Below are 13687 nucleotides of genomic sequence, written 5' to 3'. Positions count from 1 at the left end.
CGGCACTGTACAGTGCTAATTACAGGCAGTGAGACATTTCCCGAGGCTGCACAGATCGAGAAATGTCTCACTGCCTGCGATTAGCAATGTGCCGTGCTGGGCTATGACTAAGCGCCGATACCCCAGTGCGAAACGCGTCAGCTATCCACCCCACTGTCTGCTGTGACTTGTAGTGCGGTTTCCATTTTTTACCATTAAAAGCAACTTTTTAAGAATTTCGTGGAAGTGCGGCTGTCCAGTCTTTGCAGTGCTGGCTTCCTGGCGGGCCTCGGGCGCGCGCGGTTTACGAACACGCCGGAGCCCGTCCTTACTCAAGAGTCAAACTAGGCAGTTAAAGTGGAGTTCCACCCATAAATATAACATTACATCAGTATTTTTAAAAAAATGTCATTAGTCCTTTAAGAAAAAAAAAATTTTTTTTAGATGCCTTCAAAGTGTTGTTGCTAGGCAGAATAGTTAATCTTCCCACTTCCTGCACCTAGGTGCTTAATGCTTCCTAACCTACACCGCACAGACTCCTGGTAATGTAGTGGGTGTAACTTTCCAGGAGTCTGTGCACTCCCCAGTCTCGAAGAATCATGTGACTTGGACAGTACAGGTGCTGAAACCTGATCTGAAACCTATTGCACTGCTTGTGCTGCACTGAGCATGTGCGAGATCTGCAAGGCTGAAATCCAGGAAGTCATACAGTCTGGCTTCATGATGCCCACACTTAAGATGGCCCCAGTCAATTTCTATTTTATAAAGTGTCTAAATGCTGTAACAACCTAACAAAAAGGACCTTAGTTTACAGACTAACTTTACTAGGATACATTAAGCTTGTGTATTACAGGGGTATTTATATTTAAAAAGTGAAATTGTGGCCGGAACTCCGCTTTAAGAAACAGGGGAAGTCCTCCCTCTGCTGTGTCATGTGACCAGAGTCAAGAAAGCGATAAGGAGAGCCTCCCTTATGCTGAACTGTAGCTGCCTGTGTCTAAAGCCAGCCATAGGTGCTGAACCAGCTGAATTTCTACCCATCTATGGGCAGACTGGTTGTACTGACGTTGATCTATCAATCTACTTCAGAACAACCAGCCTGTGGGGTTTTCTGGTATGATCACTGCCACTGGCTGTAGCTGGCAGCAGTAATCATTGTATTCTGATGGCACATCAGAATGCAATAGGGTAGCGGGAGGGCTTTCCCCATCAACGGTGACTGTGTTGATGGGCAAATCAATTTTCTTTCCTTCAACCGAAATAGTCTAAGACCTAAGTGACAGCAGGAGCGGTGGCTGCAGCGCTGTCGGTGTGCAGCGGTTGTAAGACTAGCTGCTACATCATGGATGCTCTACGGGAGGTTTGGACCCCCTTATCCCCCCCCTTATCTACGTCCCGTCCCCATTACTGTCTACTGACAGAGGAGGGGGAGGGGAGAAGAAGAGATTGTTGTGGTGACTGAACAAGGAGAATCTGGGACTCTTCTCTGGATTGAGATTGCATTGACACCTGAGGGACGCAACGCGTTTGACACCTAAGTAGCTTATTTGTCTTTTTTGGCACCGAGCCAAGTGCGTTTTTGCAGGTTTTTAGGTTTGGGGAGCCTTTAAAAAATAAGAGATTGTTGTAGTGACTGAACAAGGAGAATCTGGGACTCTTCTCTGGATTTGGTGTTTATTCCTCACCTGGGCTGATCTCTGGAGGGATTTCCTTCTCCTTACACGTCTCATCACCCATCACATACGGCTCTTCTTTATCTTCCATCTTAATATTAGTCAAATTTGTATCCTAAAGAATACAAAACAATACAGATATACTTATTACTTGCTTACTGGGCACTTAAACCCCCTCCTGCCCAGACCAATTTTCAGCTTTCAGCGCTCTTGCTCTTTGAATGACAATTGCGCAGTCATACAACACGCGCTTTATTTTGGTGGTTTTTGATCACCTCTGCGGTTTTAATTTTTGTTAAAAAAATAAATTAAAATACTGTTTTTTTTAAGTGTATTTTGTGTGTGTACTCGAGAGAGGAGCCGGACTGCAGGAGTTGGGAGTAGGCAGGCCTCCCCCAGAGGCAATCTGCCACCTTTCTCCATGCCCCGGGTGGCAATGGTGGGTGTGTGAGGGGGTCCTCCCACACAGCCCGCCCTACCTGCTCCGCTTTGAAGCCCAACGGGGCAGAGGGACTCCCTATAAAGGGAGTGAGAGGATCTAGCCCGCTCAACCAGCCCCGTTAGTCCTTCGCCTCTCTTTTTATAGACTGCGTGGTCAAAGTGCGTGTGTGTTAACCCAATTTCGAGTGCGTGTAAGTGTGGTGTTTTTTGTGGGAGGGGGGTGGGCATACTAAGCGCAGGCTTACCTTTAGAACCTGCTCTATTTTTTCTCGTCGTCATTTTTCACGCCGTGAAAAACGGTCGTGTGTACGCTTTAACGAGGGGGGAAAAAACGTGCATGCTCAGAAGCAAGTTATGAGACGGGGAAATTGGCATAAGCAGCCCAAAGGGTGGTGCAATTCGAATGGAACTTCCCCTTTATAGTGACGTTGTACGTGTTGTTCGTCACCTCGCTTTTTTCACGATCGTGTGTATGCAAGGCAGGCTTGAGAGGAATCGCGTCAAGAAAAAGTTTTTTTTTAAATGACATGAATAACGGTCGTGTGTACGCGGCATTGCCTTGTATTAGTGCCTATCTGTGCCAGGGACCTCCTTCCTAGCCCTCATTTCTTATTTTGGTATCACAGGGATACAATGTGAAGGGAAATCCAATAGAGTGACATGCATCAGTGATGTATACTTGATCTTTTATGTACTTGGTCAGTTTGTAATGACATTCCTTTGGTATAAAGTTATCTAAAGTAACCAGGATCTTGGAGGCGTTCTTAGATATTGTGAGGCAAATTTAATAAGGAAATATGAGATATGCAATTTCCCAATCAATACTGTACCTGTCAATCAAAGCTGACAGACCTTCTAACTCCTCCCTTCACACATAACCCCTGTGTAAAAAGTTGTAGCAGCCTAGACTCCATCCAGGTAACGCCACCCCCCTACGCGTTTTGTCCCAACCACAAGGCTTTTAGTCTCAATGGAAGTTACTCTTAAAATGTCACACAATTCATTCAGCCTCAGTCTCCCCCAAGGTAAAACAACTATATTTCAATCATAAAAATGACCTCTTCATATGAACTTCTCTGCCCCGATTCAGAGACGAGTTACGACGGCGTATCTCCTGATACGCCGTCGTAACTCTGAGTTGCGGGGTCGTATCTATGCGACTGATTCATAGAATCAGTTACGCATAGATTTTCCTAAGATCCGACCGGCGTAAGTGTCTTACACCGTCGTATCTTAGGCTGCATATTTACGCTGGCCGCTAGGTGGCGCTTCTGTATATTTACGCGAGGAATATGCAAATTAGGTAGATACGCATTTTTTTTACGTCGTTTACGATAGGCTTTTTCCGGCGTAAAGTTACCCCTGCTATATGAGGGGTATCCTATGTTAAGTATGGACGTCGTTCCCGCGTCGAATTTTAAAATGTTTACGTTGTTTGCGTAAGTCGTTTGCGAATAGGGCTGTACGTAAGTTACGTTCACGTCTAAAGCATTGACGATTTGCGGCGTAATTTCGAGCATGCGCACTGGGATTCTTTCACGAACGGCGCATGCACCGTTCGTAAAAAACATCAAATACGTGGGGTCACACTAAATTTCTTTTTTTTTTAAGTGTATTTTGTACGTGTACTCGAGAGAGGAGTCGGACTGCAGGAGTTGGGAGTAGGCAGGCCTCCCCCAGAGGCAATCTGCCACCTTTCTCCATGCCCCGGGTGGCAATGGCGGGTGCGTGAGTGGGTCCTCCCAGACAGCCCACCCTACCTGCTCCGCTTTGAAGCCCAACGGGGCAGAGGGACTCCCTATAAGGGAGTGAGAGGATTTGCCCGCTTAACCAGCCCCGTTAGTCCTTCGCCTCTCTTTTTAGAGACCGCGTGGTCAAAGTGCGTGATGTTAACCCAATTTCGAGTGCGTGTAAGTGTGGTGTTTTTTTGTGGGAGGGGGGTGGGCGTACTAAGCGCAGGCTTACCTCGCATAGCACACCCACCGGGAGCCGGGCTGAGACCACCAAACTCAATTCACATGTAGCCGAGACCGGGATCCGAACCCCTAGCTGCAGAGGTGAATGGCTTGTCAGCGCAGTGCCAATCGCGAATCGCGTTGAGCCACCGCAGCTCCCCTGTCTGATTTTTTTTTTAATTATATTTTTTTTATATTTTGTTATAAAATTTTGCAAACAGGTAATTTTTCTCCTTCATTGAAGTACGCTGATGAGGCACCGATGGGCTGCATTGATGGGCACCGATAAAGTGGCACTGAGAGGTGACACTGAGATGTGGCACTGAAGGGCATTGATAGGTGGCACCGGTGGGCACTGATAAGTGGCACTAATAGGTGGCATTGATAGGTGGCACTGATAGCTGGCCGTGATGGGCACTGATCGGCACTCTTAAGTTACTCTGATAGGGAGAACTGCTAGGTGGCACTGATTGGCACCACTTGTGACACTCATGGGCACTTTCAGGTGGCACTGGCAGGGGGTACTGACTGCACAGATGAGGCAGAATTGCCTCTTTTTTTTTCGGGACGGATGTCCCTTCCACATAAGCCGGTGATCGGCTTTTTTTTCTCCTCACACTATCAGCGTGAGGAGAAAAAAAAACAATTACCGGCTTTTGTTTACGTCACGCGGGCCGACAGCTGATCAAGTGGTAAGGTGCCGGGATTGGCCCATTAATCGGATCTGTGATCACCCAAATCTCAGGTGATCACAGCGCTCGCCCTGCAGGGGCGTCCTCCCGGCATTTGGGCTCTGCGCTGTGGCCGCCATTCGGCTATAGCGCGGGCACCAAGTGGTTAAGACACATAGTAGATTTTTGTACACAAACTACATCCAAGAGTCTCAGTTCCACCTACCTGATCCTCCTGAAGGATCTCCTGATGTTCCTGTGTGGAGTCCCGGCAATACAGAGGACGGGGACATCTCTCTGGTGGGTTCCCATTACTGGATCCATCTGTAGGAAACACACACTGACTGAATACATTGTTTCTATGTCTTTATATCAGAGGATGTGTATCTAGGGGGATCCTCAATACTCTTCTCTCCTTTACAAGAAATGAAAGTCTCCTCTTACCCGGTGATGTGTTGGGGGGCGGCCGCTTCTTCATCGTGACATTTCAGTGGTTGATCTGTGATCAATAAATGACGATAAATAAACTGTAATGTTCATAAGATGTCTACTACTTTGGTTCTTGAAGAGTGAAGGATAGGATGGGTGAAGGTTTTACTCTTCAGTCTGGACGTATACTGGGAAAGTTTTCACCTGCAATGACTATGACGGATGGGTCATGTTCTGAGGGACACACACCAGAAAAAGCTGAACCTGGGTTGGTTATAAAGATGTTTAGTCATGTGACCATTTATACAGAGAATTTCATCACATGGGCACTTGTGATCACATGATCTCCCGGTGGTTTAGGAAATCTGTTAGGATCACCCACTAGGGTTGCCACCTGTACGGGTTTCTCCCGGACAGTCTGGTTTTTGATTGATATGTTCGGGTTTTCATCGGCTCCAGACCAGGACACATCATTCACACCGGACTGCATCGAGAATGCACCAGCACATATCCGACCCCCCCTTCCAGCACTGGCCCTCTCCCCACAGCACATATCTAACCCCCCTTCCAGCACGAACCCTCTCCCCCCCAGCACATATCCAACCCCCCCCCCCTTCCAGCACTGGCCCTCTCCCCCCCAGCACATATCCAACCCCCCTTCCCTTCCAGCACAAGCCCCCCCCCCCCAGCACATATCCAACCCCCCCCTCCAACACTAGCCCTCTCCCCCCTGTACATATCCAACCTCCCCTTCCAGAACGAGCCCTCTCCCCCCCCCCCCCATCACATATCCAACCTCCCTTCCCTTCCAGCACTAGCCCCCCCCCCCCTCCAACACTAGCCCTCTCCCTTCCCTGTACATATATAACCCCCATTCCAGCACTGGCCCTCTCCCCACAGCACATATCCAACCCCCCTTCCAGCACGAACCCTCTCCCCACAGCACATATCTAACCCCCCTTCCAGCACTGGCCCTCCCCCCCAGTACATATCGAACCACCCCCCCTTCCAAGCCCTGCCCATTTCCCCCCAGCACATATCCAACCCCCTATTCCAGCACTAGCCCTCTCCCCCCAGCACATATCCAAGCCCCCCTTCCAGCACAATCCCTCTTCCCCCAGCACATATCCAACCCCCCCCCCCCTTCCAGCACTGGCCCTCCCCCCCAGCACATATCCAAGCCCCCCTTCCAGCACAATCCCTCCCCCCCGAGCCCTCTCTCCCCCAGCACATATCCACCCCCCCTTCCAGCACTGCTCTCCCCCCCCCAGCACATATCCAACCCCCCCTTTCAAGCCCTGCCCATTTCCCCCCAGCACATATCCAACCCCCCTTCCAGCACTGGCCCTCTCCCCCCCCCAGCACATATCCACCTCCCCCTTCCAGCACTGGCCCTCTCCCCCCAGCATATATCCAACCCCATGCCCCAGAACACATCCAACCCCCCTGCTTCAAGCATGAGCCCTTTGGGAGCACTTTGGCATGAGAAAGGACATATGCCAGCGTGGGATGAATTTGAAACCTGACAGCCCCTTCCAGCAGCAGCCCCCCTCCCCATTCCAGCACTAGCCCCCCCCCTTTCAACACTAGTCCTCTCCCCCCAGCACAAATCAAACCCCCCCTTCCAGCACTAGCCCCCCTCTCTCAGCACATATCCAACCCCCCTTCCCTTCCAGCACTAGCCCTCTCCCTCCTGCACATATCCAACCCCTCCTTCCTGCACTAGCCCTCTCCCACCCAGCACATATCAAACCCCCCCTGCTTCCAGCACAAGCCCCCCCCCCCCCAGCACTGGCCCTCTTCCCCCAGCACATATACAAGCCCCCCTCCCAGCACTGGCCCTCTAACCCCCAGCACATATCCAACCCCCCCTTTTTCATCACTAGCCCTTTCCCTCCCAGAGTGCCCCCCCCAGCACTTCTCACAGAGGGCATGATCATGGCATCTGGAACCCACAAGAGATGGAGGACATTTGCCCTGGGTGCCCACACTAGCTCCTGCTTAGCAAGTTAGTGGAGCCTAATTCCAGAACTTGTTCCAGCACTGGGCTCCAGGACTCAGCCCAGATTCATGGGACGCTGGGATTTTGTTCAAATCTCAGGAAAGGCCCAGTAAAAAAAGGGACAGTTAGGAGGTCTGAATTTGGATTAGAAGGGGGGAAATAATTTGTGTTTGTGGGGGAAAAGTTTGTACTGGCAGGGCGGATTTAGGTGGGAAGTAGGGATGAGCTCCGGCGTGTTCACACACTCCACGGGACAATGTCCCCCTGCCTGTGATTAGCGCAGCGCCGTGCCAACTTGCTCTGCATGTGGAGTGTGCGAACACGCCGGAGCGCATTCCTAGTGGGAAGATATGTGATGGAACTGGGGAGAGGCTTGGAGGAAAGAGGAATTTTTCTAGGATGGGGAGCATTTTGTGCTGGAAGAGTTGATTTGGGGGAGAGAATTTGTAATGGGAGGCGTAAGCGCGCCTAATTCAAATTGTGAAGAGGTGGGCGTGTTTTATGCTTATAAATCGTGACCCGACGGGATTGACGTTTTGAACGAACGACGCATGCGCCGTCCGTGGGGTATCCCAGTGCGCATGCGCAAAATCACGTCGCAAATAGTTAATGCTTTCGACGTGAACGTAACTTACGCAAAGCCCTATTCGCGAACGATTTACGCAAAAGACGGAAAAATCGACGCTGTCCCGACGTCCATACTTAACATTGCGCACGCCTCATAGAGGCAGGGGTAACGTTACGGCGAAAAAACCCTTATGTAAAAAAATGCGCCGGGCGGACGTACGTTTGAGGATCGGCGTATCTAGCTAATTTGCATACTCGACGCGGAAGCGCCACCTAGCGGCCAGCGTAAATATGCACCTTAGATCCGACGGCGTACTAAGACGTACGTCAGTCGGATCTAGCCCAGATTCAGGCGTATCTTGTTTTGTGGATACAAAACAAAGATACGACTGCGCATCGTAGAACTTACGTGGCGTATCGATAGATACGCCGCCGTAAGTTCTTTGTGGATCTGGCCCCAAGAGATTTTTTTTTCTAGTTGGGATGGGTGGTGCTTTCCGCTGAAATTGGAGGCTGTGCTGGGATGGGAGGTAGGATTTATTCTGAGAGGGGTATTGGGAGAAGGAGGGTTTGTATTGGTTGGGAAAGAGGATTTCTATTAGGAGGGGGACAGGGATAAGTGCTGGGATGGGAAAGAAGGGGGGGGGCTAGGACTGGGAATTTTGGGGATAGTGGAGGAGGACTTGCGCTGAGGAAGGGGGAAAATGATTTGTTTTGAGGGGGAATTGTTCAGGGAGGGGGGAGAAGATATTTTTGCTGGTGGGGTGGAGAGTGAGCATAAAGATTAGTGCTTGAAGAAAAGGTGACAACCCTACCACCTACCCCAGCTTCTAACTTCAGCTTTGGCAAAAACAACCTGGAAGCTGATTGGTTTCTCTGCAGAGCTGCACCAGATTTTTGCACTCTCCAGTTTTAGTAAATCAACCCCAGAGTGCTGGGACCCCCTTCTCCCATAAAAAAATAAGACATTATTACCTGCTCCTCACTGGGCACACACTCTTTAGGTTAAAAGCTTTTCCTGTCTTGCCTTGTGGACTACAACAAAATGGCGGCTATCTTCACACCCAGAGCACGTTTACTTAAATTTTATTTATACTACTAAACAATAACTAGCATTGTGCGATTATTCTAAACCAATTCACACAAATTTATATTAGATTTTACTAAAAACAAAAAGAAATAGGAAAGACACTGCACTATAAGAAAATGGCCGCCGACACAGCACTACAAGAAAATGGCCGCCGACCTCCTGAACCAAGGACACTTGTTATTATCTTATTCTTTTTCCTGTCAATTCTCTGTTTTGAGGAGCGTCGAGAGCTCTTCTCAAAGGAATGAATGGCTGTCGGTTACTGTTTGCGCGCCTGAACAATGCCAGGTGTTCTGTCAACCATCAGAATAGGTCATCACTACGGTGTTTCGCCAGAATAGGCGACCCGTCAGAACCAGGAAGTCGCTGGGTAGCCGTGGAACGCACACAGAGGAAGTGTTGGGAGCCGCAGGGCGGAAGTGGGAGGAGACTGGTGATGATAGAGAGGAGATACAGGCAAACAGAGGAGAGATGGTCAATGTAATTAAAATATGAATATATTTAGTCAGATATGATTAAAATAAAATTTTTACAATTAATATTATAATAGTATTATTACTTTCTCTGTGATGCTGCAATATAAAGCAGGCAATCATATTGCGTATGTGTTTGGTTGCTATAGGCAACTGCACAAACTCCTCCAGCCTGCTCCAAACAGATGTGGCCCGCAGGCCGTAGTTTGGAGACCCCTGATCTAGAGAATACAATGGCGATTGTTGCAATATTTTATGTCACATGGTATTTGTGCAGCGGTGTTTTAAATGCGACTTTTTGGGAAAAAGACACGTTCGTGAATTAATAAAAAAGTAAAGTTTGCCCAATTTTTTTATATAATGTGAAAGATTATGTTACGCCGAGTAAATAGATAGATACCAAACATGTCACGCTTTATAATTGCACGCACTCGTGGAATGGCGAGAAACTACGGTACCTAAAAATCTCCATAGGTGACGCTTTCATTTTTTCTTTACGGTTACCAGGTTAGAGTTACAGAGGAGATCTACGGCAGGCAAGAATTATTGCTCTCGCTCTGACGATCCCGGCGATACCTCACATGTGTGATTTGAACACAGTTTACACATGCGGGCGTTACTCACGTATGCGTTTTCTTTGCTGCACGAGCTTGCGGGGACGCTTTAAAAAAAAAATTCTTATTTATTTTTAGAATATAAAATTGTGTTTTAAAAAAAAAAAAAGTTTTTTTTGATTACTTTTATTGCTGTCCCAAGAAATGTAAACATCCCTTGTGACAGTGAGGCCGCGTACACACGGTCGGTCCAAACCGATGAAAACGGCCTGAAGTCCAGTTTCATCGGTCCAAACCGACCGTGTGTACGGCCCATCGGTCTGATGGACGGCTGACCATCGGTCAAAACCGATGGTTAGTACACAAAAGCATCGGTTCAAAACCCGCGCATGCTCAGAATCAAGTCGACGCATGCTTGGAAGCATTGAACTTCGTTTTTTTTCAGCACGTCGTGTGTTTTACGTCACCGCGTTTTGACCCGATCGGTTTTTGAACTGATGGTGTGTACGCACATCAGACCATCGGTCTGCTTCAGCGGTGAACCGATGAAAACGGTCCGTCGGACCATTCTCATCGGATGGACCGGTCGTGTGTACGCGGCCTAATAGGTGGTGACAAGGTCCTCTTTATGGAGGGATCGGAGGTCTAAAAGACCCCCGATCCCTCCTTTGCACTTCAAAGTATTCAGATCGCCATTTTTAAACCGGCGCCATTGGCAGCCGAGTAAGCAGGAAGTGACGTTGCTTCCGTGTTTACACTGAAGAGACTGGATCGGGCGATCACGGATCGGGTCTCCCGGTGGGTCGGGAGGCCCGGTAAGACCGGCGGAGGCGGGGGGATGTCCCTTCCCACTCCTCCGGGATAACAACCTTGTTGCTTTTAGCCATTTTGGTTGTTATACCTGGAAAGCCAATCGCCGGCTCTAAAAAATTATACCGGGATGATGCCTGCAGCTGCGGGCATCATCCCGGTAGAACCCCGAAAGCCAAGGATGCATATCTGCGTACGCTCTGCGGCAAGGGGTTAATATACGAGTGCTTTGGATTACAAGCATGCTCGTAATCCAAGGTATTACTGTATTGGTATTTATTTTATTTTTTTGATCAAAGACATGCAGCAGGATACATTTTGGTTTAACCACTTCCCGCCCGGTCAATAGCAGATTGATGTCCGGGAAGTGGTGATGTTATCCTGACTGGACATCCATTGACGTCCAGCAAGATAACAGTGGGGGTGCGCATCGCGGCAATCAGTCTGACACACCACTACACCGATCTTGTTAAAGAGCCTCCGATGGAGGCTCTTTACCACGTGATCAGCCGTGTCCAATCACAATGTAAAAAGGAAGAGCCGTTGATTGGCTCTTCCTCACTCGCGTCTCACAGACGGGAGTAGAGGAGAGCCGATCGGTGGCTCTCCTGACAGGGGGGGGTATATGCTGATTGTTTATCAGCGCAGCCCCCCCACGGATGCCTACACTGGACCACCAGGGAAGCCGCCAGGAAAGGGGGCAACATGTAGATGGCCAGGTATGTAGCCCATGGCCATTCACATATTAAAAAATATTCACAATAGATGCCAATCAGTGCCCACTAATGGGCACTGACTGGCAACATGGGCACTGACTGTCAAAATTATAAAACAAGTGATGCCCAGCAATGCCACCATCAGTAGCATCAGTGCCACCCCTCAGTGTCCATCAGTGCACACCTATCAGTGTCCATCTGTGTCACTCATCAGTGCCACCCATAAGTACCCATCAGTGCCAGCCATAAGTACCCATCAGTGACGCCTATGAGTGCCCATCAGTGCCGCCTATGAGTGCCCATCAGTGCCGCATACCAGCGCCACCTATCAGTGACCATCATCAGTGCCCATCGGTGCCCATCAGTGCTGCCTTATCAGTGCCCGTAATTGAAGAAGAAAACATACTTATTTACAAAAAAAAAAGAAAAAAAAAAGAAAAACTTTTTTTTTTTTTTTACAATTTTGGTCTTTTTTTATTTGTTGTGCAAAAAATAGTGTGATCAAATACCACCAAAAGAAAGCTCTATTTGTGGGAACAAAATGATAAAAAAAATTGTTTGGTTACAGTGTAGCACGACCGCGCAATTGTCATTCAAATTGCGACATTGCTGAAAGCTGAAAATTGGCCTGGGAAAATGATATTTTCAGGTGTGGTTGGAACTCAGATATGTACTCAGGTGTGGTTGGAGCTCGGACATGTGCTCAGGTGTGGTTGTAGCTCCGAGATTTGCTCAGGTGTGGTTAGAGCTCCGAGATTTGCTCAGGTGTGGTTAGAGCTCAGACATGGGCTCAGGTGTGGTTAGAGCTCAGACATGGGCTCAGGTGTGGTTAGAGCTCAGACATGGGCTCAGGTATGGTTGGAGCTCCGAGATTTGCTCAGGTGTGGTTGGAGCTCAGACATGGGCTCAGGTGTGGTTGGAGCTCGGACATGTGCTCAGGTGTAGTTGGAGCTCGGACATGTGCTCAGGTGTGGTTGGAGCTCCGAGATTTGCTCAGGTGTGGTTGGAGCTCAGACATGGGCTCAGGTGTGGTTGGAGCTCAGACATGTGCTCAGGTGTGGTTAGAGCTCCGAGATTTGCTCAGGTGTGGTTGGAGCTCAGACTCATACCACCAAAAGAAAGCTCTATTTGTGGGAACAAAATGATAAAAAAATTGTTTGGGTACAGTGTAGCACGACCGCGCAATTGTCATTCAAATTGCGACATTGCTGAAAGCTGAAAATTATATTTTCAGGTGTGGTTGGAACTCCGATATGTACTCAGGTGTGGTTGGAGCTCAGAGATGTGCTCAGGTGTGTTTGGAGCGCAGAGATGTGCTCAGGTGTGGTTGGAGCTCAGAGATGTGCTCAGGTGTGGTTGGAGCTCAGAGATGTGCTCAGGTGTGGATGGAGCTTGGACATGTGCTCAGGTGTGGTTGGAGCTCGGACATGTGCTCAGGTGTGGTTGGAGCTCGGACATGTGCTCAGGTGTGGTTGGAGCTCGGACATGTGCTTAGGTGCGGTTGGAGCTCAGACGTGCTCAGGTGTGGTTGGAGCTCGGACATGTGCTCAGGTGTGGTTGGAGCTCCGAGATTTGCTCAGGTGTGGTTGGAGCTCCGAGATTTGCTCAGGTGTGGTTAGAGCTCAGACATGGGCTCAGGTGTGGTTGGAGCTCCGAGATTTGCTCAGGTGTGGTTGGAGCTCAGACATGGGCTCAGGTGTGGTTGGAGCTCGGACATGTCCTTAGGTGTGGTTGGAGCTCGGACATGTGCTCAGGTGTGGTTGGAGCTCGGACATGTGCTCAGGTGTGGTTGGAGCTCGGACATGTGCTCAGGTGTGGAAGAAGATAGTCACCGCTCCAATTAGGTATGTGGATGAATCCGTATCCTCTCAGAGAAACCCAGGTGCCGGCAATGCACGAAGCAATTGTAGAAAGAAATGTTTGGACAGCCGCACTCTGGAAAAACCTTCTCGGTTGCCTTTTATGGATAAAAGTGTTCAAACACCACACATTACAGCAAAGACAGGGGCATACAGCTGACGTTTCGCACTATCAATCAGTAGCTATGAGTAAGCACTGATTGATAGTGCGAAACGTCAGCTGTATGCCCGTCTTTGCTGTTATCAATAAAAGGCAACCGAGAAGGTTTTTCCAGAGTGCGGCTGTCCAAACATTTCTTTCTACAATGTGCTCAGGTGTGGTTGGAGCTCGGACATGTGTTCAGGTGCGGTTGGAGCTCGGACATGTGCTCAGGTGCGGTTGGAGCTCGGACATGTGCTCAGGTGCGGTTGGAGCTCGGACATGTGCTCAGGTGCGGTTGGAGCTCGGACATGTGCTCAGGTGCGGTT

General features: G+C 49.2%; 1 protein-coding gene across 6 annotated transcripts in view; it reads right to left on the bottom strand.

Annotated features, from left to right (window-relative positions):
- Positions 1-13687, bottom strand: part of LOC120909865 (gastrula zinc finger protein XlCGF26.1-like) — a 60554-nt gene that overhangs the window by 9175 nt on the left and 37692 nt on the right. The window contains exons 1-3 of one of the 6 annotated variants that reach the window (XM_040321624.1): positions 5164-5654; positions 4946-5043; positions 1665-1767 (exon numbers count right to left, since the gene is read on the bottom strand). The exons of 3 other annotated variants lie outside the window; for them this stretch is intronic. In XM_040321624.1, the coding sequence (XP_040177558.1) occupies positions 1665-1767; positions 4946-5043; positions 5164-5197 (235 nt within the window). In that variant the 5' untranslated portion in view covers positions 5198-5654. Of the gene's footprint in view, positions 1-1664; positions 1768-4945; positions 5044-5163; positions 5655-13687 lie in introns of those variants that run through there. 2 more of the 6 variants (XM_040321625.1, XM_040321623.1) reach the window with 2 other exon arrangements.

This window comes from Rana temporaria, chromosome 8 (assembly GCF_905171775.1).
Source record: "Rana temporaria chromosome 8, aRanTem1.1, whole genome shotgun sequence".
NCBI classification, from domain to species: Eukaryota; Metazoa; Chordata; class Amphibia; order Anura; family Ranidae; genus Rana; species Rana temporaria.
This window is presented reverse-complemented; position numbering and strand designations above follow the sequence as displayed.